This window comes from Centroberyx gerrardi, chromosome 19 (genome assembly GCF_048128805.1).
Source record: "Centroberyx gerrardi isolate f3 chromosome 19, fCenGer3.hap1.cur.20231027, whole genome shotgun sequence".
NCBI lineage: Eukaryota > Metazoa > Chordata > Actinopteri > Beryciformes > Berycidae > Centroberyx > Centroberyx gerrardi.
Window position 1 is genome coordinate 3675295 of NC_136015.1, and position 25240 is coordinate 3700534.

A 25240-nucleotide genomic window follows, 5' to 3' on the forward strand; every position below is an offset into this window, starting at 1 on the left:
GATCCTGTAGTTTTTGTCATTATGATCATTTTGCCACTTTTTCCACATTTTGTGGTGTTACAGCAAAGGATCAAATTAGGATTTTTTTGTCACTAATTTTTTGTCACTGATCTACACACAATAATCCATAATGTCGAAATGGATTTGACAAATGCATTTTTTTTAAATTACAAATCCTTACAAGTGACAAATAGACAGCTGGAATGTTTTGAGACAAAACGCATTCAACCCCTTTGCAGTGAAACTCAACCCAACTGACAGGACATGATTTAGAGATTTTGAATGAAACACATGTCTACATGAGGTCCCACAGATGCCAGTGCATGTCAGAGCAGAAACTCTACCATGAGGCCCAAGGAACTGTACTGTACTACTGTAGGACTCAGACAGAATTATGAGGAGGCATAGATTTGGGGAAGGGTATAAAACAATTTCTAAGTGTTGGGAGTTCAAAAGAGCACAGTAAGCTCCATCATTAGGGAATGTTAAAAATATGGAACTAACCAAACTCTTCCTCTTGTAAGGATAGAGGGAATAAATGCAGCGAAGTTCTTGAGGAGAACCTGCGTCAGAGTGCTAAAGACCTTAGATTGGGGGCAACAAGCTGAAACTTCTGAACAAGAATGTGAAGAATCCATAAGGGGCCCAACCAAAGGCAACAGTAACCTACGGAATGACATGAAGACAGCTGCTCAGACTCTCGCCATATAACTTGACTAGCCAGAGCCAATAGAGCCAGAAACAGTTTCCCCCACAAAACCCTGCGGCAACCTTGGCCTAAGCACCACCCCCAACTAGTGTGATTGGTTTAAGAGGTACAAACAACCCAGAGTGTTTTTTTCCCCCTGATACAGACACATGCAAGAACACACAAAGCTGTAACTGCTGCCAAAGGTGCTTCTACTAAGTACTGACTCAGGGGGTTGAATGCAGATTTAAATGGGATATTTCTGTATTTCATTGTCAGTAAATTTGCGAAATTTAGTAAAAACATGATCATTTTGTCAATATGGGCTATTTTGTGTAGAATGTTGACAAAAAGGCGGAAAAAGTCAAGAGGGTTGAATACTTTATGAAGGCAGGTATACCTAAAAAAAAATAAGAATTCACACCAGAGTACCAATGTTCCCTCTAAGCTGATAGTCTGATGACCTATGTCTAATAATTTATCACACTGACCAAATAATATCTTGTCAATCATTGGTTATTGACTCCACTTTGTCCCCAGATATCTAGTGGATATCAGTGAGTTTGGAAGTTTTGGTGGCATCAATGACATTGGTATTTGAATACATAACTCTCATAACGCTCATAACTCTCATAATGCAACTCTAATAGTGTCAACTTAGGTTGTTTAACAGGAAATTTCTCAACAACCAGTAACAAATGGCCCCAGAGCATCAGCATGTCGGCCTTACCGTGTGGTGGTTGTAAATCTCTCCATTGTAGCAGAGCCACAAGAAGGGGAACCTTTTGATGCGCAGCGGCTGCATGCCATACAGCTGGTCCACAATGGCCAGCCGGTGGAAGCCGAAACAGCAGTTGGTGAAGCCGTTGACGTTCTCAAAGCGAAAGGCATCGGGGCCCCTGTGAGCTATCTTCATGGCACTTGTGCACTGAACCGACAGGCACTCATCACTGCCAAATAATGCCCATATACCGCACATTTTAGAGCTGTGGAAGAAGATAGATAGATAGATAGAGAGAGAGAGAGAGAGAGAGAGAGAGAGAGAGAGAGAGAGAGAGAATGTTAATTAATAGGTTATTATTACCATACAATGCAATCATTAATCATTATAATCTCTGCGCGTAAGCAACAAAACTTAAAACTTTAATATAAACAGTATCACACAGAGTAAATACTTGGAGTTATTTATTATTTACCATGTTGTGTGTATTGTCAATTGTCAATGCAAGACCTCGCATATTAAATGTATGCACAATAAAATATAGCATAGAGTTTAATACAGTGGGTAGAGTGTTGTAGCACACAAACTACCCGGCATGTAGAGAGGGTTTTTCATTTTCTGACATCACGATCCGTTCCGTTCTCTCTTGTATGAAGAGACCGTCGCCCTGAAGTCCATTCAGAAATTTACAGTTTGCCTTGCTATCGGCATAGGACTATTCCAACTACGACGTTATGTAAGACCTTTAATGGAATATTAGGAGCCAATCTTTAATTTGGCACACATCCAATACACCAATCAGCACTTGTTTCAATAAAATGTCAACTTTTAGACGTGGTTCACCTGTTATTCCAACTATTTTATTGAAGCAAAAAACACGTGAAGGGCGGTAGAGAGCAATGTGAACCAAATCTACAAGATGAGATTTAATTGAAATAAAGCGCTCATTGGTGGATCATCTATATGCCGAATATACCAGAACATCCTAAAGATCCATAAAAAGTCTAAACTACTGTTATAACAGGTGTGCACCTGTTACCGATAAGAAAGGTAACCTTAAAATGACAGATTTTTGTTTGGCCTTACGTTCCATCCACACAAGAGCGGCACGCATCGGCGCTATTTCTGACCATAACATCCACCTGTGATGCCTTTAGTGTGAACAAAATTAACAAGTGTGCATGGCCTGATGGAATGATCCAAAAGACATGCAAAATAAACAAACACATACACTCCTACCTTGTTCTTCAAGTGATTGAGAAGGACTGGGTCACACCACGCCGATGCCAATTCACGACACTGATGCACCGATGCGCTGATGCAACTGCATCAAGTTCAAGCTCGCCAGACAATAACCACAATATGGCCGGAAACACGGCGATTTTGCCTTCAAAATAAAAATGTAAAATGTATCACTCCTGGGGAGAAAAGAACAATTAAGTAGCCTATTGGAGAAAACAACAAAAACTGTTAAATATATAGGCTACTAAGAAATACAATCTTAGTTTTGTTGTTGTTTTGTCTTGTCTGTTTTATGGTGCATGGTAGGCTATTTCCTGATGAAATAAGGCCTTATTTTAAAGATATTTTAAAGATATATATTTTAAAAGATATATTTGGCTAAAAAAATATATTTGATTTCTTCAACAGAGAATAAAACATACCAGAAAACTTAGAAGAATGTAGGCCTATAAAATCTAAGTCTATTCAAAGTTATAGCAGTGGCAAAATAAAGCTGTAGGCCTAAGCTTTGTCACTTTTGCGAAAAAAACAAACTATAACAGCCTATAACAATCTATGTGACTATACCAAATATTATATTTCCATTTACTACAAATTCCACATTAAAATACATTCTTTACTTTCACTTCTGTAGACTTTCTGTCATTCCACAAACGTTGTAAGAAATTTGTCAGTAAGGGTTTTATTTTGAAGGTTGGGCTAGGCTATGTCCAGAAGTCCTATTGCTTAGGCTATTCAAGCCAGCTTGACAAGTGAACAGGAATCAAGCATGAAGGCATGCAACGTCAAGTGCGGTTGCATCACTTAAAGTGAAACGATGTGAAACGATGCTGGTCCTCAGGTCTGATTGGCTGAATCAAGGTAAAGCACGTTGGATGCCGGGGGCGGAACTGTAAATACCCTATAACCATATTCCAAAAAGAGCAAAAAATGTACAGAAAGTTACTCCATAGCCAAACGATTGCACTGTGAGTGGAAAAGACCGATATTTACATCATTATTTAGCGCAAATCTACTATTAAATATAGCATAGTGATGTCTGGAGTGCCGTAAAGTAAGGCAAGGCAAGGCAAACTTTATTTATACAGCACATTTCATACACAAGGCAAGTACAATGTGCTTCACATAAAACAGAAAAAATACATACACACATCACAACTATTTAAAATGACATTAAAAAAGAATGAAAGAAAGATAGAGATAAAATAGGTAAAACATAAATAAAAGAAATAAATAAAGATAATAACACCTGTTACATCATACAGATGATTTAGCGGAAGGCCACAGAGAAAAGGAATGTTTTGAAGGAGTTTTCAGCTGAAACAGAAAACTTCTCACCCCCAGAGGGTGAGCAGAATGTTCAGAATACTCAAAAGACTAAAAGAAGTCAAATGTCCACACTGAGAATCTTAGTTCAAAACTTTAGTGATTCTTTCAGCAAGCAAAAAGCAGTTACAGAATTCTGGATCAAATGTGCCTCGCCCTGACCAATAACAGCATCAGAGCCAGTCCACAGTCTGACAACCTAACTTCTCCTGATCCAGTATATTTATGCTATTACAGACAAAGAAATGTGCAAGTTGGGTGCTGTCCTCTTCTCATTGGTTCGGGCCTTCTCCTCTTCCTCGCCTGACTCCATCCTTGGGTGGACCTAAACTTTAGGGATGATAAGACACACACACAATCCTGCACAACCTTGGTTATATGTTGAGTGATTTCTCCTGTGCCTTGGGTGTGTGTCTGACAGGTGGTTTCCTGTGTTCTATAACATATCTTAATAAGGAGTTGCTTTCGAGAAGCTGCGGGCCTGTCTTGCATTTGCACCCGTGAAGATATTTTATTTACAACAGTTTTGAGCCGACTTTTAAAAGAGCTGACAGTGGGAACATCTCAGTGCTTCTGGAAGTTTATTCCAGTAATTGGGAGCATAATTACTAAAAGCAGCTTCACCTGATTTAGTTTTCACCCTGGGAACAACTAACAGACCGGTCCCAGATGACCTCAGAGGTCTGGGTGGCTCATATCCTAGGAGCAGGTCAGAAATGTATTTTGGAGCTAAGCCATTTAGCGCTTTATAGACAAGCAGCAGAATTTTAAAAACAATTCTATGGCACACTGGAAGCCAATGCAGTGATCTAAGAACTGGTGTGTTCTGTTTTCTTAGTCAGAACTCTGGCAGCAGCATTCTGAATGAGCTGTAACCGCCCCAGAGTCATTAATACAATGCACAGTGGGCATTTGTGACATAGATATGGGCGTTCATAAAAGCTGCTGCACTATTATCATTGATGTTGTAGCGTTTTTTAACCATTTTTGGCCTAGCTTGTAGTTCCATATTTATAGACACATCAAAGAAAACACAGAAATGATCAGATATGGCAACATCAATAGCAGCAGTTTTAGTGATATTGAGACCATAGTGATAATAAAGTCTAAGGTATGGCCCCGATTGTGGCATGGTTATCATTTGGATTATCAATGTGAATATTGAAGTCACCCGATATAGCCAGACAATCAAAATCTGTGGAGATTTTGGACAGTAGTTCACCAAATTCGTCAAAGAAATGTTTAGGTGGTCTATATACAATCAGAAATAAAACTTGAAGAGTACATTTCAAAGTAAAAGCAAGGTATTCAAAAGATGTAAAATCCCCAAATGACACCTGTTTGCACTGAAACACATCAGAGAAAAGAGCTGCAACACCTCCCCCTCTCTCTAAAAACATCTAAAAAATTCAAATTTGGGGGTGCAGATTCAATAAGAACAGCCATTCTGCCATTTTTGTCTAAAGGTTTCAGTTAAAAACATAAAATCAAGTTTATAAGTATTAATTAGGTCATTGATCAAAAGCGACTTGTTAGCCAGAGACCTAACATTAAGCAAGCCAAGCTTTATGGTTTTTTGGGCTAGTTTTAGATTATTAGTCACAGGCCCTGAGGCAGGATGTCTGCAATTGTCAAGTTGTTTCACACTTATCAAATCTGATAAGTTTGCAGCATGGAGAGGGTACATCTTGCTTATTTCATGAATACCAGCTACATTGCAGCAGAGACCCCAAGGCCATCAGTTGTTTGCTTCTCCGGTGTTGATATCAGCAATGCTGGTGTGACACAGTGTGATTGGAGCCTCCAGGATGGATGAAGGTCGAGGGGGGCAGGGAGGGGGAGGACGTCTGGGAGTTGAAGAGGGGGGGGGGGGGGGGGGGGGGGGGGGGGGCATGGGCAAGGGGGACGCGGGGGGAGAATTGATGAGCGGGGCTTTGGGGGTGGTGGAGCCGTCCAAGCCTTTGACTTTAACCCTTTGTCTGTGCGCACCTTTGTCCGTCAGCTCAGGCTAGGGTCTTGGGCAACACTCTAGCCCAGTTGACCCTAGTTCGGAGACACATTTGGATGAGCCAGTCTGGTCTGGCAGAGGCAGACCGGGCTGCTGTGTTGGAGGCTGGTATAACCCCTGGTGAGGTGTTTGGGCCCACAGCAGTGGCTGCGCTGGATGAGGCCCAGAAGGTTAGGGTGAGGATACAGTCTATCCATCAGCCGGCACAGTCAAGTACCCCATCTCAGGGACCCCAGGGGAGGCGTGCTGACCTGCAGCGGTCTAGCTTTGCAGCTTTGCAAATGATGTGAAAGTTCTCATGTAACAATAAACTTTATCTTGTGGATGATTATTGTGTGATATCGCTTTAAAACTAGGCCATTAATGAGATGGTTACCATGGTTACCATGGCATTTGCACAGGCATTCCTTCGGCTTTACTTTTGTAGAATTGTTTACTATTTAAGAATAGAGAGACAGGAGACTTCCAGGTGAGTGGCAACATGTGAGGACGTGTTTTCTTTGAGCTCCGCATCGGGTTTAAATTTATTTGATTTAAGTCTGTCCCCCCACTCTAAAACTTGGTCAAAGTTATAGTCCTTACTATTAGTCATGCTTGCTGTGACTCATCGATTCTCAGTGAATTGTTAATAATATCAAACTAATGTGGAAAGGCCAGTCCGCCTCGCGAAAACCCCCGCCACGCGACGCCTCGAAGCTAGTCCGGGAAGCCCCGGACTCGCCTGGAAAGACAGCCCCAGAGATGTCAAGCGCCAGCATGGAAGCACTCATGGCGGCCATTAAGGAGTCGGAGCAAAATGTGTTAGCAAAGATAGACTCATCACAAGCGTTGCTGACAAGTGAGCTACACAAGAAAATTGAAGACCTTTCTGCCGATCTGCGCCTGGAAATTGCTACAGTCCGCACCGAAAATTCCAAGGCAGTTGGAGACGTTGAAAGGGTAAATGCCTCCCAGGCTACGCGGATCACTAGTCTAGAAGAAGGCTAATAGCTGCTCAGACTTGGTTGTCGGACTCGAAAATAAAGTCAAAGCACTGACGTCTCAAGTTAACCAGCTGGTAGCTAAAACTGATGACCTGGAGTCCAGGCAACGGAGGGACAACTGCAGGATTATCGGTGTGAAGGAGGGCTTTGGCGATATACGGCCAGAGCATGCCATTGCTAAGATGCTACAGGATTCACTAGGCCTCGACTACACCCCAACACTAGATCGGGCCCATAGAAGTCTGCAGCCCAAGCGTAGAGATGGCAACCCACCCAGACCTATCGTGATTAAATTCCACTACTTTCAAGAGAAGGTGGACGTTCTGCGTAAAGCTGCAAGTGCGGGATCCATCTACCACAACAACAAGCGATTCCACATCTACCCTGACTACACGGCCTCGGTGAGGATGAAACGAGCTGCCTTTAATGAAGTCAGGGGGTTGCTGCGTCGCTGCTCTGGTGTTAAGTATGGCATCATGTACCCAGCGATACTGCGGATCACGGCTCCGGGGGGTGAACAGAAAACATTTGACAATCCGTCTGAGGCTAAAACCTACATTTTGCACAACCTACAACCACAGGAATTGGAAAAGGAATAGGTATTCGTTGACCTAATGCCATATGCCAATACGGCAGCTAGCCACGATAAATTAGCTTGCTAACCGGCTAGATAGTATGCACTAACCGCTATCGTGGGCTAGACACCTGTGCAATGGCCGGGCTATACATTATCCAGTTACTGTAACTGTTTACCGAATAGGGCCACCATTTTTACTTTATTTTTCTATGGCAATACTTAATGGCACAGCGTCTAAATCAAAATATATACATATTTTTTAACTTACTGCTGTTGTAGCCTTTTGTTACTATATTTGGTTTCCTCTCCTTGTTACATTAACAATTTGCATTTTATTTTATTTATTTATTTATTTATTTTTTGAGAAAATGATCAGTAGACACTAACATTGATATGCCAGATTTTTTTTTTTTACTTGGAGAGGTGGACTTTTGCACATTGTGTATTTGATTTTGTTGGACAATGGCTCTCTAATGTGCAGGGCAGGCCCCTTTTCTTTCTTTTTTCTTTCTAGGTAACTGGGTTACTGGACACTGTGAGGGGGGATTTTTATTTGTTCTGTATTACATAACCCGTGTGGAGTTCTTTGAAGAGTTAGTAAGGTTCTGGTGAGGTACATGTTAGTGTTAGGTTATAGAGCGGTCTCTAGGAGGAAGACCAGCTCAAGGGTCCAGGGGGGTTTTGTTTTACATTTGTTGTTTGTTTTTTTTGTGTCGCTTGTTTGTTGTATTTTCCCTACATGCAACCCAGTCAATTCTACAATACAATGTGAACTGTGGCCTGTTACATTTGAAATTTACGACCAGCCTATATGTCATTGTTCAAGGAAATTGAGATATGACTGGAATAGTGCCTAAGGTACCGGGTAGCACGTCATTCATTAGCTGGAACATAAGAGGGATAAACAATTTGGTCAAGCGTAGTAAAATATTTGCCCACTTAAAATCTCTTAGCCCAGATATCATATACCTTCAGGAAACCCATTTAAAGGTCAACAATCAAGTAAAACTTAAGAACAACTGGATTGGCCAGGTCTTCCACTCTAATTTCAATTATAAAGCAAGAGGAACAGCCATCCTTATTAGAAAAGGGGTTTCATTTGATGCCACCAATGTTATTTCAGACACCAATGGTCGATATGTTATTGTAATTGGTAAACTATATAACACTCCTGTCATCCTGGCCAGCTTGTACGGACCCAACTGGGATGATTCACAATTCTTTTCAAATTTTATTGCAAATCTCCCTGACCTTAACTCTCACCAATTAATATTAGGAGGGGACTTTAATTGTGTTCTTCATGCTCACGCTAGATCTAGACCCAAACCTAATAGCTCCTTATCCAAATCGGCATCTTTAATCAATTCTTTTATACGCTCATACAATTTATCTGACCCATGGAGGAGAAACAATCCTACAATCAAACAATATTTCTTTTTTTCCCCTGTTCACCATAGTTATTCAAGAATTTACTATTACCTGATGGATAATAGATTACTACCATTTGTTTGCAATAGTCAATACCACAGCATTGTCATATCAGACCATAGCCCAGTCCAAATTGATATACATTTTCCAGATAGCATAATGCCTCAACGTAGTTGGCGCTTAGATCCCCTTCTGCTCTCCTGCAAAAAGTTCAAAACATTTCTTGGTGGACAAATTGACTTTTTTCTTGAAGTAAACAACACCCCAGAAATGTCACAATGTATGATTTGGGAGGCTTTGAAAGCCTATATTAGAGGGCAAGTAATTTCATACACTGCCTATGAGAATAAACAGCGCTCCAAGCGGATTACAGAACTATCTCAGCACATTCTGGATATTGATAGCAGATATGCCCTCTCCCCCAACCTGGACCTACTCAAAGAAAGGCTCTTACTCCAGACCGAATTCGACAATCTCTCTACTGTACAGACAGAGAGGCTTTTACTAAAATCTAAACAGACTCTGTATGAACATGGAGAAAAAGCAGGCAAATTGTTAGCACATCAATTAAAGCAAGAAGCAGCTAAACATGCTATACCGGAGATAAATATAGGGCCAAATTCGACTTCATGTAATCCACTGATTATAAATGACCAGTTTAAACAGTTCTACTCCAGTTTATATCGTTCAGATATGGAAGCAGAATCATCCCGAGTAATTTCATTTCTTGACACTTTAGACATCCCCACCTTGACTCCAGATATAAAAACTTCCCTTGATAGTCCCATATCAGCAAACGAAATCATGCATAAATCCTTGCAAAGTGGGAAGGCACCAGGTCCCGACGGGTTTCCCATCGAATTTTACAAGGAATTCTCAACCAAATTGACCCCTATCTTGAAATCGATGTACGACGAAATTCTTTCTACTGGAAGGTTGCCTCAAACCCTCTCCCAAGCTACAATCTCTGTGCTATTGAAGACGGGGAAAAACCCCCTGGACTGTGGCTCGTACAGACCAATTAGCCTCCTCTGCTGCGATTATAAGATACTTACCAAGGCCCTTTCGCACCATTTGGAAGAAATAATGCCCACTATTATTGATCAGGATCAAACAGGGTTTATTCCTGGTCGACAATCCTTCTTCAATATGAGGCGCCTAATGAATGTCTTGTACTCTGCCCATTCAGAATTCCAATCTGAAATAATTGTTTCTCTCGATGCAGAGAAAGCATTTGATAGGATTGAGTGGGAGTACTTGTTCATAGTACTGGAGAAATTTGGGTTTGGGCCAACCTTTCTTGATTGGATTAAGATACTATACCTAAACCCTATGGCCTCTGTGCGTACCAATGGTGTTATATCTGACTATTTTGCCCTTCACAGAGGGACTCGGCAGGGTTGCTCTCTATCCCCATATTTGTTTGATATCGCGATTGAACCCTGAGCTATTGCCATCCGATCTCACCGAGGGATCCAAGGGGTTGAAAGGGGTGGAGCCAGTCATAAATTATTGCTGTATGCGGATGACTTGCTCCTCTTTCTTGCAGATCCAGTCAACGGTATACCTCACCTCCTGGATTTACTAAAAGTTTTTGGAAAGCTTTCAGGCTATAAATTGAACCTATCAAAAAGTCTACTATTCCCTATCAACAAGCTAGCTAAGCAAAGTACTTATAACCAATTTCCTTTCAAAGTGGAAAAGGAATGTTTTACGTACTTAGGAATATGTGTTACAAGTTCATTCAAAGCACTCTTTAAGCATAATTTTAAGTTGCTATTGGAGCGCACAAAAGGAGACCTAGAACGCTGGCCAAACCTTCCTATCTCCCTTGCGGGGCGCATAAATTCAGTCAAAATGACAATACTGCTTAAGTATTTATACTTATTTCAAATGATTCCCATTTTTTTGCCAATATCTTTTTTTAAACAATTAGATCGTCTCATTTCTACCTTCATTTGGAATAAATCTACCTCTCGAATTAAAAAAGCGAGTTTGGAAAGATCCAAATCGGAGGGTGGGCTAGGTTTACCCAACTTTTTACACTACTACTGGTCAGCGAATATCTCTAAATTGACATACTGGATCACCACATTTGCAGATAAGGAGGGGCCTTTATGGTCAACCATGGAACTACAATCTAGCCTTCCCGTTTCTCCAGTTTCTTTGTTGGCTTCCCCACTACCTTTGAATTCGAAAAATGTATAATTTAAATCCTGCGGTGCTAAACTCAGTTAAGATCTGGACCCAATTTAGAAAACATTTTGGTTTCACACGCACAATTGGCTTCTCTCCGTTAACATTCAATCATCTCTTTCCACCTTCACAATTAGACTTGGCATTTAAGACCTGGCATAGATGTGGATTGGTCTTTTTCATTGATTTATTTGATGATAATTCATTCAGATCATTCAGTTCTCTGTGTCAAGACCATAAAATTCCAAATAGTCACTATTTTCGATACTTTCAGGCTCGCAGCTTCGCCTCCAAACATTTTTCGTCCTACCCCAATCCCCCCCAGAAAGACCCGACACACCGCATTCTTAATCTTAATCCATACAACAAGGGATTAATTTCCAAAGTATACAATGTGATACAGAATATATATTCCCCTACATGGGACAACACAAAGGCTGCTTGGGAATCAGACGTAGGAGAGGAAATCTCGGATGAACTGTGGGACTCCATTATTTCACAGATTCACTCTTCATCTTTCTGTGTAAGACTCAATCTGATACAATTTAAAATATTTCATCGCCTGCATTTTTCCAATGATAAATTGTCCAAAATTTATCCATCTGTCCGCCCAGAATGTCCTAGGTGCCATCATACGCCGGTCTCTCTAGGGCATATGTTCTGGTCCTGCCAATCTCTAAGCAGCTTCTGGTCCTCAATCTTTGAATGTTTTTCATCTCTATGCAATACAACACTGAATCCCAACCCCCTTACTGCCATTTTTGGGATAGTCCAGTCAGAAGGGGGCCTCCTTGGTCACCAAAGAAATGCAATTGCATTTGCCTCTCTGCTGGCCCGTCGACTTATTTTGTTTAATTGGAAGGCAAAAAAGCCGCCATCCTTTATGCAATGGATTCAGGAGGTGATGTCAATGTTGAAATTAGAGAAGGTCAGATATACTGTACGTGGATCACGCCAAAAGTTTGATGAAACCTGGTCTCCTTTTATTAGTTATTTTGAAACTCTATGTGTCCTTTGACTGAACAATCTGTAGCTGTCATATATGTAAACTGGTTAATTTACATACCAAAGATGTAAAGGACAAGGCTGGTAACATTTTTTTTTTTTCTTCTCCTTGGTTGTTTGTGTGACCCTGAATGGGAGGATGTGGGTGGGGGTGGGTGTTTATGTTAGAGTGGGGTGGGGGTGATAAGTCAATATGTACATGTAACCATATGCCAACTTGAATATATTTTGTATTGTGAAAATGTAAATAAAGTTGTTAAAAAAAAAAAGAATAGAGAGACAGGTGCATGGCCACTAATCACTATTTGGTGGATTGTGGTATGTGTTATATCTGGTATAATTGAATTACTTCAATACGTGAGATGTTGATGGTAATAAATCTTCCATCTGCAATGGTGGTCTTATGAATTAATGGGATTTTTTTTACTTATCAGTATGGAGACGCCTCTTTGTCTAGAACTGTAGGTTGCTGAGAATACTTGGTTAAATTGGGGAGATTTACATTTCTGATCTCCAGAGTGTGGGATATAGGTTTATTGAAGTAGACAGATGTCTGAGTCTAATTTAGTTAAATAATTTAGAACTTTGTGTCGTTTGGTCTGGGAGCCAACACGGCGGATATTCCAGTTTACAAATTTGATTGGGGACATAGATATTAAATATTAAAATCGCATCAGGTCTGGCTGGTTTCTCCAAGGTTGTGAGCTGGATCAGAGCCAGGTTATTTTAGCCCCACTTTTCTAGATCCACCAGTAACTGGTAGCTAATAGCCTAAATGCTCGGTGTAAAGCTGGCTTACCATTCTCCTGTCCTAACCCTAGGTCCCTCACCTAAAGAGACTTTTAAAAGACAGATCTTTTTGTACATATTCTAATTTATAGGCCTATACAAGACTGAGAGTATGCCTCTGGATTTGACTCTAGCTTTAATGGTTTCACTTACTGGGTGAATAACTATACTTGTTCCAGATGATACACCATAGGTTTTCATTGCGGTGCACAAATGTAAGAAGTAAAATGAAGAATTGGATGGATTAAACCTATTCTTTAATTCCTGAAATCCAATGTCCTGAAAGGCTTGTTCTCCACTATTGCTGTGTCACTTGAGCTCAACTTTTGCAGATTTACCAACTGTATGCCATATGGAGAAAACATGTTTGGGCGTGTTCTGCTTTTCTTAATTCCTCATGATGCACACCTTGGCTCTTGCCTTGCTGCTTTCTATTTATACTGGATTAATGAGAGTATTTTGCTTGTAGAGCAGCCAGTCCACTCCCCTTAGTTATTTCAATACTTGAGACAATAGGAAAGTTAGGGTTTAGACCCGCATGTAGGACCAAAGACAGATGGACTGCCACTATGTAAGGACATGAAAATCTCTGTCTACAATGAATAATAAAGCATAAGAGCAATTTTTATGACCTGGGTTCAATTCTCTCTCCAACCAGCAGATTAAAAAAACACCCTTCATTCTCTTGATTTTCACCAAACTGCACAGGGAAATGAGACAGAACAGTACATCAATATTATTTCAAGGTTGTGTTACAGTGGGTTTTGTAGTGTGTAACGTTTGAGGTCACTACGTTTGTACATTTGTGAATTAGTGGTAGGCCTATCACACATCTAAAACACTCATGTAAAATACACAAGTAATTATAGATCAACCAGGATTGCAATGTACAAACCGACACCCACTTGAGTACAGTCATGGCATTCTTGCATTGGATTCCCACACAAACGGAGAAAGAAAGGGACAATCAGAGAGGGTGAAACTTTTTGTTGCAAAACACCTTTAGCCTACATTTAAATCTATCAGAACCATTTCACATGTAGGACAATGGTTTTTGCCCCTTTTTGTACCCAAAGAACTGGAGAAATGCCATCTACAAATGAACCACACCTTAAAGGATAAGGCTGGTGTTTTTTAATGCATTGCTTACGATCAACAAATCCTATGAAAATAACAAAATCAACAATGCGTTTGCTCTACTCCTTTCTTTAGCCGTCAACCCGGAAGTCATTGGCTCCAATTGTAAGCTAAAAACCTTGAAATACAGCTCACAAAGACATAGTTTCAATTTTAGAAATCGCTAACTGTTACCATGAAAAGTCAGGCTGTTGTAGTTATTACCAAATCAAATTCAAATGGGAACAAATTCTTCATTACGCCGGGGACTATTTTCGGTGCTACGGAACTACTTTCCTGAGATCGCAAATGTGTTTACAGCCGGCTTATTAAGTTGTTTGAGGAAAAAGTCGGCTGGCCCGGTGCATCGTGATGATGAAATATGTTGCCAGAGCAACGGCATGGCTCTGTGACGGGTTTTTAAACGTTTTTTTAATACAATGGAGTTCTATGGCTGCTGGGACATGAGGCTTCATTGAGCAGCAGCTACATGGACGAGACTTGTTGGCAAAACAAAATCATTGCTGATTTTGTTATTTTCATAGGATTTGTTGACGGTAAGCAATGCATTAAAAAATACCAGCCTTATCCTTTAACTACAACCTGAAACCAGATTTGTTTCTGTTGGCTTACTTTACTCCTTTAACCTGTTTGCAGAACAGACAGTCCTTTCCACTTATTGCACAGATCTATCAGACAAGAACCTACATGCAGAGTCCAGGGTGAATACTTGATTTCTCATACAACACACCCTCAGCAACAAATACATTGTAATGGGTATATCAAATGGTCTGCAACCTTTTGAGAGTTACCACAATGATCATGATGAACTTGTCTTTAATGTACTGCATGTGTGGGAGAGGCAATGAGAGAAAATACTGTTTTTACACTGGACAGAAATATAAAGGCAACATGCAACAATTTCAAAGATTTTACTTTGTTAGCTCATATAATGATTATCAAGTTATTTGGCACTAATCTGTGGATTTCACATGGATACAGATATATGCAAAGTACTACACTGGCTCTGGGTAAAGAACTGTGAGCAATCAAAGATTAATAAATCCTTGAATAAATTAGACAACATACGAATCTTCAGGTAATTCAAAACATTACATTACATTACAAGATAGACCTTCTCTTCACTTTCATGCTGCAGGAAAGTGAAAGAAAGGCACAGATTCAATTGTGGAGTCGATGCGCCATCTAGTGGAGGAATTCTGTATTCCACGAGGGACAGTGGGTATGTTTGACTGCACGGAACACGGCACCGGCGGGCTGGATAGATTGCAAGCACTCGCACTCTCTATCGCAGCCCCACTTTGTGATTTACCCTGTTAAGACGGGGTTTTTTGCATAATAATCTTGCCTAGTGCAGATGTTGATTCCAGCGATTATTTTGAAACGAGTTTTGTTTTTCTGTACACCTCAATACTCAATACTGTTTTTCCATTAGTGGCCAGCTTGACGCTTTTATTTTGAAGGTACGGTCCACCTAAGCGAGCTGGGTCAAGCCACAGGGTGTTATACGTTTTATTAAACAAACAAACAAACAAACAAACAAACAAAAAAACAGCAACAATTTACCCTTTTAAATAAATGCATACACTTTGACACTATTGGAGAGAAAATATTTACGCAGGTGCTCGACAAACACTCGAAACTCGAAACAATGAAACTAAAGCTAAAAATGTGATGGTGGAGTTTTATTTTGTAATATGTGACCGGAAATTCTGCATATTTATTATTGCTGACTTGACATTAGTTTGTCTGGAAGGCTTGTTTGATGGCAACACAGCTAACTAATGCTAGCCACGAATTAAGAATCATGTTATGAGAACGATATGCATTGAAATTTCTAAAGTTACAGTGCTATTTTCGCTTCCCAAACTCTAGCACCAATGGCTTTTATAACCATGGTTAGCTAATATCAGTACGTTGATCAAGCTAACAAGCTAGCGACGCTAACGTTACTTTTGGGTTTAAGTGGTCCGGCAGCTGGCTCTTGCTAGCTAATTCTGGATGACAAAGCTAACTAGCCAACATTGGCCAGTAGGCTATCGCTTATTGGAATTGTGGTAGGTCTTTATGGATATGTAGACAGCTAACTTTGAAGTACATGGATGGATAATAATGGAAAGTAACGTGGGCGTAATTGCGAGCATGGAGTCCCCAGGTTATTTACAACTGGATGTCCATAGCACAGGATTAGCTAGCTTGCTCTGTGGAATGACGACATTGACTCCATTCAGCTGTCTGAAACACGGGTGTCGGTGATGCTGTCGGTCGCTGTCCAAATGCTCCGGTTGGCCAAACTGGAACAGAGCAGCAACTCTGCAATATAAATCATGAAAAATTGCGAGTATCAGCAAATCGACCCGCAGGCACTTTCGACACCCACGCCGACCCCTCCACCTCATCCCGTTACCGAGAATGGGCATGACAAGGAGAAGGAGGTGAAAAGACCGAAGAGAAAGTGGGAAGTTTTCCCCGGCAAGAATCGCTTCTACTGCGATGGACGGATCATAGTGGCCCGGCAGAGTGGCGTCCTGCCCCTTACCCTGGGCCTTATTCTCGTCACAAGTGGATTATTCTTTATATTTGAGTGAGTTCACGTTTCATTATCTTAGGTCTACAGCTGTCCCCCAACACGAACGAGCTAAAGAATACAATTAAAATGTAGCCGACCATTAAACTGTTACAAACTTGGCATGCAACGTTCTCACGAATACTATACGTCACTAGCATCCAGAATAGTACAATTAGGATTGTTGTTCTCACTTGAATGGAGAGGAGGTATTGCCAAATATCCATTTAAAAAATCAGATAATTTAATGTGACTTTGCGTATGGACAAAGTTACATAACTGTTAGAACATGGCTTAAGGCCTCTTGCGAATTGGTAAGGTCTTCTGGAAAATTCGGCATATAGATGATGCACAAAACATTACTAAATTTAAATAAAATCTATTTTTTTGGAATTTGGTTCACACTGCTCACTACCGCCCTCCACAGTGTATTTTGGTGGAAGACCACTGTTGGAATAAGAGGCGAACCAGTTCTAAAAGTTGACGTTTTCTTGAAACAAGTGCTGTTTGGTGTATTGGATGTTGGCCGAATTGTAGAGTGGCTACTAATAATCCGTAAAAGGTCTCAATTCATGTTCTACAAGGTGTGTACTTGTACCGTTAAGCAAGGCAACTTAAAATACCAGATCTCTGAATGGAGTTTGGCATTGTGTTTTCTCCATACAAGAAAAGAAACGTTAGGTATTGGAGGTAAATTTGCCCCAACATCTGGGCTGACATTGTGCAGCAACAGTAATGCAGCCTTGTTATTTGAAATCATAGCATGCTGTGATCATGAATATTAAGAGTATGGAAATAGCATTCCTCCTACAACTGAATGGTGAAATGTGTGTTCTGTCTCCAGGGATTAAGATGGTGATTAAAAAGCATTCAGCGTTGATTAAAACCAGATCCCTGGGCAAGTAGAAAAAAGTAGGATTCGTTATGTGAGACAGCTTTTGAAATTGGTGGGGTGAGATCTACTGTCTATGGTTGGAAAAACTGCTTTCTAGACTGATGCTAATACATCACAATATCTTTTCCTCTAAGCAGGTCAGTGAGTTTTAGGTGTAGTTGGATGCAGGATTTCTGATGTGGTCAGTATGTCTTGTGTGATTCATTCCTCTCTCTGTGGTTGCTCCATATATCACAGCTGCCCCTTCCTGGTCAAACACCTGACCAGCTGCATTCCTGTCATTGGAGGAGTCCTCTTTGTGTTTGTGGTCATCACCCTGCTCCAGACCAGCCTCACCGACCCGGGGATCCTGCCCAGAGCGACGCCGGACGAGGCTGCAGACATCGAGAAGCAGATCGGTAAGGTCCAAGCGCCTCTGAAACGGCATGTAGACCACAGAACACTAAAACTCTCCATTGAGCCTTTACATTGCTTAATGCTAATTTGTTTCCTAGACCTGAAGGGGAGGGTGTTTTTCCTCATTAAGGATGTTTAGAACTGCTTTGGCTCAGCCTGTTCCTTTGTCAGTTAGCTTCTGGTCACTGCCATTCAATTGTGTCAAAATTAAAGGACATTCCATCCTAATTACAGTGGATGGCACTGTCATAAGTGCTTTCACATGGTCTAGTTTTCTTCAGAGCGTAATTCACGGTTGAGAGGACGTCATTCTGCTAGCGTAGGCTATTTCACTCCCTGACACCGAAATGTAAACAAAGCTCCAAGGGAACAGTCCCCAGTCATACTCTTTTCCATTCATTTTAATGAGCGTATGATATACTTTGACACATCAAAGGTCATACGTAGAATTTTTTGTAGACTCGATTCCCATGACTCAATCTAATGAATGTCACACTGGGAGCCATTAGGGTCGTTTAGCTGGAAGAAAGGTGTTCTGTTCCCTTCTAAAGCAGTTCCCTCCTCAATTTGGCCTGAGCTATTTCAGGACTGATTTGTTATGCCATTGACAAGAACCTGTGCACATTCTTTTACCATCTGTCTTCCTTTCATCATAGACCTGTTCAGAATGATCCCTTAGTGATATCCACTGTTGGTTGACCTAAAGCTTCAGCTTCTGTTACCTCTTGCCAACATTTGCTTTCCTTTACATATGGAGTGCCTCTCTCTAATGAGTCGAATAGCAGTGTCTGATGCTGCCTTCACTTGCTCCTCGTAAACTCCTACTCATCGTGACAAAATTGTAACCGGTGATGATGTAAGATCTTCATATTGCCCACCCCTACTGTCGCTGACCCCCAGCTATTCTTGGAACAAAGCTACATAAGCACTAAAAACGTAACGCCCTTTCTTTAAGATAATGTTGCAGGCAGTCTTCAGATTTATGACTTGTGACTGACTGATTCCAATTACCAATTTTGGCACATCATGTAAAAGTGCACAACAAGTATAAACGGTAAAATTTCAATCTAGCACTGTGTTTAACAGATTGTTCTTAGGGCTGCATGGCATTGCTGCCTAACCACATGGAGATAAATCATAATTTTTAACCAAACGTCGTTATTACTTGTTAGTGTGCTTGATGATTGAGGTGCTTACTCAACTTTTGCCCGCAGTAGTGCATGTAAAAGGTTTGCACAGTCCAGTACATTAAACTGTAATCATATGGGCTGTGAAATTCAAAAAATGGATGGACTTTCTCTATTAAAAAAAGTAAAAAGCCAGTGTCCCATTAATGTCTAATGGTACACGGGTATAAATAACGAATGTGGGTGTATAATGCGTTTGAGCAGTTGAAACGGTGCTGATGACCTATTTTGTATCAGCTGATTACAGTTTGTGGTTTATTGATTGGTGAATCTGATTCGTTTTATGTTGGGTCTCTCTTTACCTTCCTCTCTCCTCCGCAGATAACACCGGAAACACCACCTACCGCCCGCCGCCGCGCACCAAGGAGGTCCTCATCAACCAGCAGGTAGTGAAGCTCAAGTACTGCTTCACCTGCAAGATGTTCCGGCCTCCGCGCACCTCCCACTGCAGCCTGTGCGACAACTGCGTGGGTAAGCCGTGGACACACACCGACACACTGACATTTACCTGCTCAATAATGAATGAAGGGTTCATCATTCAAACTTAAAAGATATCCAAAAATCTGCACAAAACATTGTCAATCAATCAAACCTCTGTCAAACTGTACACTGCTCCAATTTTTTCAAATAAATTAAATTGTCAGTCCTCTCTGCCGCAGTTCACCATGACATCTCATTGGTTGCGCTCCTCTTCTCTTGCAGAGCGATTCGACCACCACTGTCCTTGGGTGGGAAACTGCGTGGGGAAGCGCAACTACCGCTTCTTCTACACCTTCATCGTATCGCTCTCTTTCCTGACGGCTTTCATCTTCGGCTGTGTGACCACGCACCTGGCACTGAGTACGTCTTCTGCTCTGTTCGGCAAGCTCCGATAAAGCAATTCATGGATAAAAAATGACAGGATCTTACTGTGATTGTAACTGCGAACACACCTCCTCTTCCCCCCTGACTCTCTGCTTTGAAACTCACTTCATTTCTGTATGCCGAGTAATTTTTTTTCCTTCTCTTTCAGGGGCACAAGGTGGAAAAGGCCTGGTGTTTGCTCTCCAGGAGAGTCCAGGCAGATATCCTTTTTCTCACAACTGTGTGGCTGTGTTACACTCCCCTTAACCCAAAGACTTGAAAAGCGAATGTATGCTGTCAGTGAGTTTTTTCCCACTCCCAAAATGCTGCTGCTGTCCTTGACCACCCCTGCACTGCAGTGGAACTGGTGATATGTTTCTTCTCAGTCTGGTCCATCTTGGGCCTCTCAGGCTTCCATACATACCTGGTCGCTTCCAACCTGACCACTAATGAAGACGTGAGTACTTCTTGAGTTCAATGTTGTTTTGCTATGAAAAGTATTCACTGCCCCCTCTTGACTTTTTAGCACATTTTCTTGCAGTATAAAATGAGTTCAGCAACATTTATTTAGGATATTTGGTGTAAATTCTACAACAAATACTCTTTTCTGTCAATGTGGAGTGGAGCCAGAAATGTATAAACTTGCAATAACAGATAAATCTTGATTACAAAAGTATTCACCTCTTTGCAAGTATTCACTAGCAAAAACATTTCATAAGTTGTGGAGTGGGTGAATACTTTTGCAAACTAGATTTCTTGGTTATTGGATTTTATACTATATATACATTTCCACTCCATTTAGCTAGAAAGGGTTTTTTTGTGTATGGGATGAATACTTTTCATATCCAGTGTATATCGGTCTTTTTACAGATTAAAGGCTCCTGGTCAGGGAAGAGTGGGGCAGAAGACACCACCAACCCATACAGTCACAAAAACATCTTCATCAACTGTTGCTCTGTGCTCTGTGGACCCATGCCACCCAGGTTAGCCCCAAATAGTATATCATATATGAATTACTCATGAAGTTCTCAGGATTAAGCCACCTTTACAGCTGTCATTAACATGCGTTTCATATCTTGTGTAGATATGGTTAAGCCGGATAGCATTTACACCTGTGTCTCAGCTATACCATTAAAAACATATTTCTCTTTTTTCCCTCGCCAAAATGTAGACTGCCCCACACAGCGTATTCCCTCATGACACACACGTCCTTTGAAATTGACAGTAAATAACTTGTTTCGCTCGTTCCCCATCCACAGTATCCTGACTATCCATTTTTGACATGTTAGGATGGTAGGAGCTTTCTGCCACCTGCAGGGCTGTACAGTGCGACATATACAGTTGTGGCCAAAAATATAGGCACCCTTGCAATTATTTCAAATAACTCTCCTGTTCTTTTATAAATAAGTTGAAAGACCAAATATTTTGGTGTCTACATGTTTATTTCTTTGCTTTGTATTGGAGCAAAACAGAAAAACTGGAAAAAAAAAATTAAATCTTAGGTTTTTCCTCAGAAATCCTAAAATGGCCTGGACAATATTACCGGCACCTTTTAGAAAGTGTTAGAAATCATCTGATTTCAGTCAGGTGATTCTCATTTACTGTGGAATTGAACTCACCTGTGGTGACTTGCAGATGCCTACAATATAAAAAACACTAATTTAACCACTTGAATATAGAAAAGAGCTCATACTGCTGTGTTGTGTCACTCTTTGTACAACAATGAGCGTGGATAAAAGAAAGAAGACCAGAGAATTGTCTGAGCAGGTCAGACACAAAATTATAACCAAGCACAAACAATCTCAAGGCTACAAGTCCATCTCCAGAGACTTGGGAGTTCCTGTATCCACAGTGTGCAATGTAATCAGAAAGTTTAAGGCCCATGGAACTGTAGCCAACCTCCCAGGACGTGGCCGCAAAAGAAAACTTGATCGAAGATCACAGAGGAGGATTTCTAGAATGGTGGAGAAAGAACCTCGATTAACTGCCAAACACATTCAAGCTGACCTTCAGGCACAGGGTACAGTGGTTTCAACCCGCACCATCCGTCGCCAACTCAATGAAAGAGGGCTATATGGTAGGAGGCCCAGAAGGACCCCATTTCTGAAAGAGAGACACAAGAAAGCTAGACTGGATTTTGCCAGAACACACCTGGACAAGCCAAAGTCCTTCTGGGAGAATGTTCTGTGGACAGATGAGACCAAAGTAGAACTTTTTGGTAGAGCAAGAAAAGAAAAGAACACCTTCCCCACAGTCAAACATGGAGGTGGTTCACTGATGTTTTGGGGTTGCTTTGCTGCTTCTGGTACTGGGTGCCTTGCATGTGTGCCTGGCATCATGAAATCAGGAGATTATCAGGGCATTTTGCAGCGCAATGTTGAAAGAAGTGTCAGAGAGTTGAGTCTTCGTCGAAGGTCATGGGTTTTCCAGCATGACAATGACCCAAAACACACTTCAAAAAGCACCAAGGACTGGATCAAGAAAAAACACTGGACTGTCCTGGAGTGGCCAGCAATGAGTCCAGATCTAAATCCCATTGAAAACCTGTGGAGAGATCTGAAAGTAGCTGTTGGGAGAAGGAACCCTTCCAATGTGCGAGAACTGGAGCAGTTTGCACAAGAAGAGTGGGCCAAATTGCCAGTAGAGAGTTGCCAGAAGCTAATACATGGTTATAGGAAGCGCTTGACCGAAGTTATTTTGAACAAAGGCTGTGCTACCAAATATTAAGTCTAGGGTGTCAGTAATTTTGTCAGTGCCATTTTTATTCATTTTTGGATTTACAAGGATGTATTAAGTTCTAATTCAAAAACAAGAGATTTGTAATATTGACCATGAAATTAAAATAATGCTTGAACCATTTTTTTTTATCAGTTTCAAGATTTTTCAGATAAAATTGTGAGATATTTGAAGTAATTGCAAGGGTGCCTATGTTTTTGGCCACAACTGTATGTCGCACGTGCTACAAAAAAATCGGTCTGTGCGATGAATGAATTTACCGCAGTAGCACCCGTGCGATACGGTTTTGCGTGTGTGTGTGTGGAGCTGCTTGTTTGTGTGAAGTGAGGGTTTGTGTGTGAGGTGAATCGATGGTGCATCGCTATTCTACTTGGTAGTTGTAGTCTATCGTGCGATTAAAAATCATGTCCCCGGCTGCGTGGAGTCCATACATCCAACATCAATTCCTACAATTCCTAGGGAACAATCCCATAATTCCTATGTGGTTGCCTCTACGCCGTTTCCTCTGAGGGCAGTGCAGCACCCGGACAGGCTACAGCGCGCACACGCTAGAGTTATATTGTAGTTCATCTTCAAAAAAGGCAAGCGGTTGCAAACATGTTTTGATTTAATGACTAAATAATTACCTTTGCGAGATGAAGTATATTGTGAACTTTCTACGTCGTCACTCAGAGACTAACGTTAGCAGAGCGGAGCAGCGATCAGCAGTAACAAACGAGACCGGCTGACCAACACACACTGCAGCATTAAACAACTTAAACCAACTCTGAGGTGAAGAAAATAACTCGGTGCTCAGTCTGTTTCACCTCAGAAACCCTGCGCCCGCTCAGCGTCTCGGACAACGATGGCTTTCCCCGGAGCTAACGGTGCAGCAGAGAGGCTGCTCTCCACTGCTGGAGACATAACGTTAATAACAACACACTCCGCCTCCCCCTCATTTTGTTATTCTCATACAGGCAGGAGACTGTAAGATGCTTTCAAATTAATTTATTCATTAATTAATGCAGTTAACTTTTTAAAATAAAAAGGCTGCGGACCATTTATCTTAATTGCCAGTTATGTTTCATACTGTATTTCAGTGGACTAAGGACACCAGTGAATGGTTTGGCACACAGTATACTGGAGCAAGAGACTGAAAATAGTGCCCCCTTTTCTATTCATTCAATCGAGAATCGGTTTTGAATCGAGAATCGATTCTGAATCGATTCGGACACCCAAGAATCGGAATCAAATCGAATCGTGAGATTCCCAAAGATTCACACCCCTAATTTGAAGCGTAATATATTGATGTTTTGTATACAGTTGTTATGTCCCTGCAATTTACCATTATGGGCAAATAAAGAAAATGTTTGTCTGAAAACATTTATTGTTAAGGTTTGGATTTTGTGTGCCCTGTATGCAACATTAATGTCCTTTGCCAGTCACATACCTGTTTAAGTGATGAACTGCACTACTTGTGGTTGTTTTTAGAGATGGTAACAGACATTTTATACACGTGCTACAATTTTGTGGCCTGTGCTACAAAACTATCAACCTCTGTAGCACCAGTGCTATGTGCAAAAAAAGTTAACGTACAGCCCTGGCCACCTGTTTGATTTGTGTGTGCTTCCTTGTAGGATCTGCATGCAAAAGCTTGTATTTTTGTACTGTCTATATGTGGATTGGAGACTCATTACATTACTTTGTCTTTAAAGTGGCCAAACGCGTATCTGATCACGTCCGGAGGTGGTTTGGGTGCATTTACACCTGGACTTTACGCGTTTTTTTTCCTCTGTCCGTTTACAATCCGCTCACCGAGGACGCATGTTCATGCCAGGCGGAAAGAGGGATATATGAATGAAGCTTAAACATTACCCTTGACCTCGATTTTCCTTCGTTTTGTCCCGTTTTCAGCTTGATCGACAGACGAGGCTTCCTGCCCACGGAGGACTCGGCCCAGACCGGCGGCGCGGAGATCGAGCTGCCCACTCTGGCCACTAAAAATGAGATAAACGTGGTAGGAGGGTCTTCCCAGCTCGCTTGCGGCTTGCAGGAACCCCCCCCTCCTGTGCCTGCACTCCCCAACTCCCACCAAAACTCCTCCTCTGCTTGACAGACCCTTGTTGCCTGCTGTAACCCCCAATCCGACCTTTTGACTGCTGCTGAATGTTGTGTGTGTTGGGTTCATCCCTCCGTAGTTTTCCGCCACAGCGACAGGTTTACTGCTCAGCATTTGTTACTTAGGATTGTGAGGACCGGGATTTCAGCGCAAACAGTTTTAAAAGCAATTTTGTAATACGGTAACAATATAGTGTATGCTATCTTATTAGGTGTAAATTATGATTTAGTATGGTCCTATTCATTTCATAGCTTCTTATTTATTAGTGTTAGGATTCGGAGAGCAGAAGTAAAACCTGCTGCTGGTAGATTATGTATTAGACTTGTGAATAGCTCAATGGTTGTATGCCTCATGGAAATTCCCAGGTGCCTTTTTCTTCTGTGAAATGGGGAACGGCAATAACGTTTTTTATAATATAT

The 25240-nt window shown here is 41.3% G+C and overlaps 2 protein-coding genes across 3 annotated transcripts in view; one reads left to right on the forward strand and one right to left on the reverse strand.

Moving 5' to 3' along the window:
- asns (asparagine synthetase) overlaps nt 1–2701 on the reverse strand; it is a 35406-nt gene extending 32705 nt beyond the window's left edge. For both annotated transcript variants that reach the window (XR_013507480.1, XM_071914979.2), the window contains exons 1-2: nt 2649–2701; nt 1419–1674 (exon numbers count right to left, since the gene is read on the reverse strand). Coding sequence is in view for 1 of the 2 variants with exons in the window: in XM_071914979.2 (XP_071771080.1) it covers nt 1419–1667 (249 nt within the window). In the remaining variant the exon portion in view is untranslated. The remainder of the gene's footprint in view (nt 1–1418; nt 1675–2648) is intronic.
- Nucleotides 2702–15863: 13162 nt separating this feature from the next.
- zdhhc18b (zDHHC palmitoyltransferase 18b) lies at nt 15864–25015 on the forward strand. Its single transcript, XM_078290169.1, has 8 exons — nt 15864–16684; nt 17799–17959; nt 19466–19615; nt 19847–19984; nt 20157–20208; nt 20342–20444; nt 20858–20970; nt 24617–25015. The coding sequence occupies exons 1-8, from the start codon at nt 16428–16430 to the stop codon at nt 24813–24815; spliced, it is 1173 nt and encodes a 390-aa protein (XP_078146295.1). The 5' UTR covers nt 15864–16427; the 3' UTR covers nt 24816–25015.
- The last annotated feature ends 225 nt before the right edge of the window (nt 25016–25240 follow it).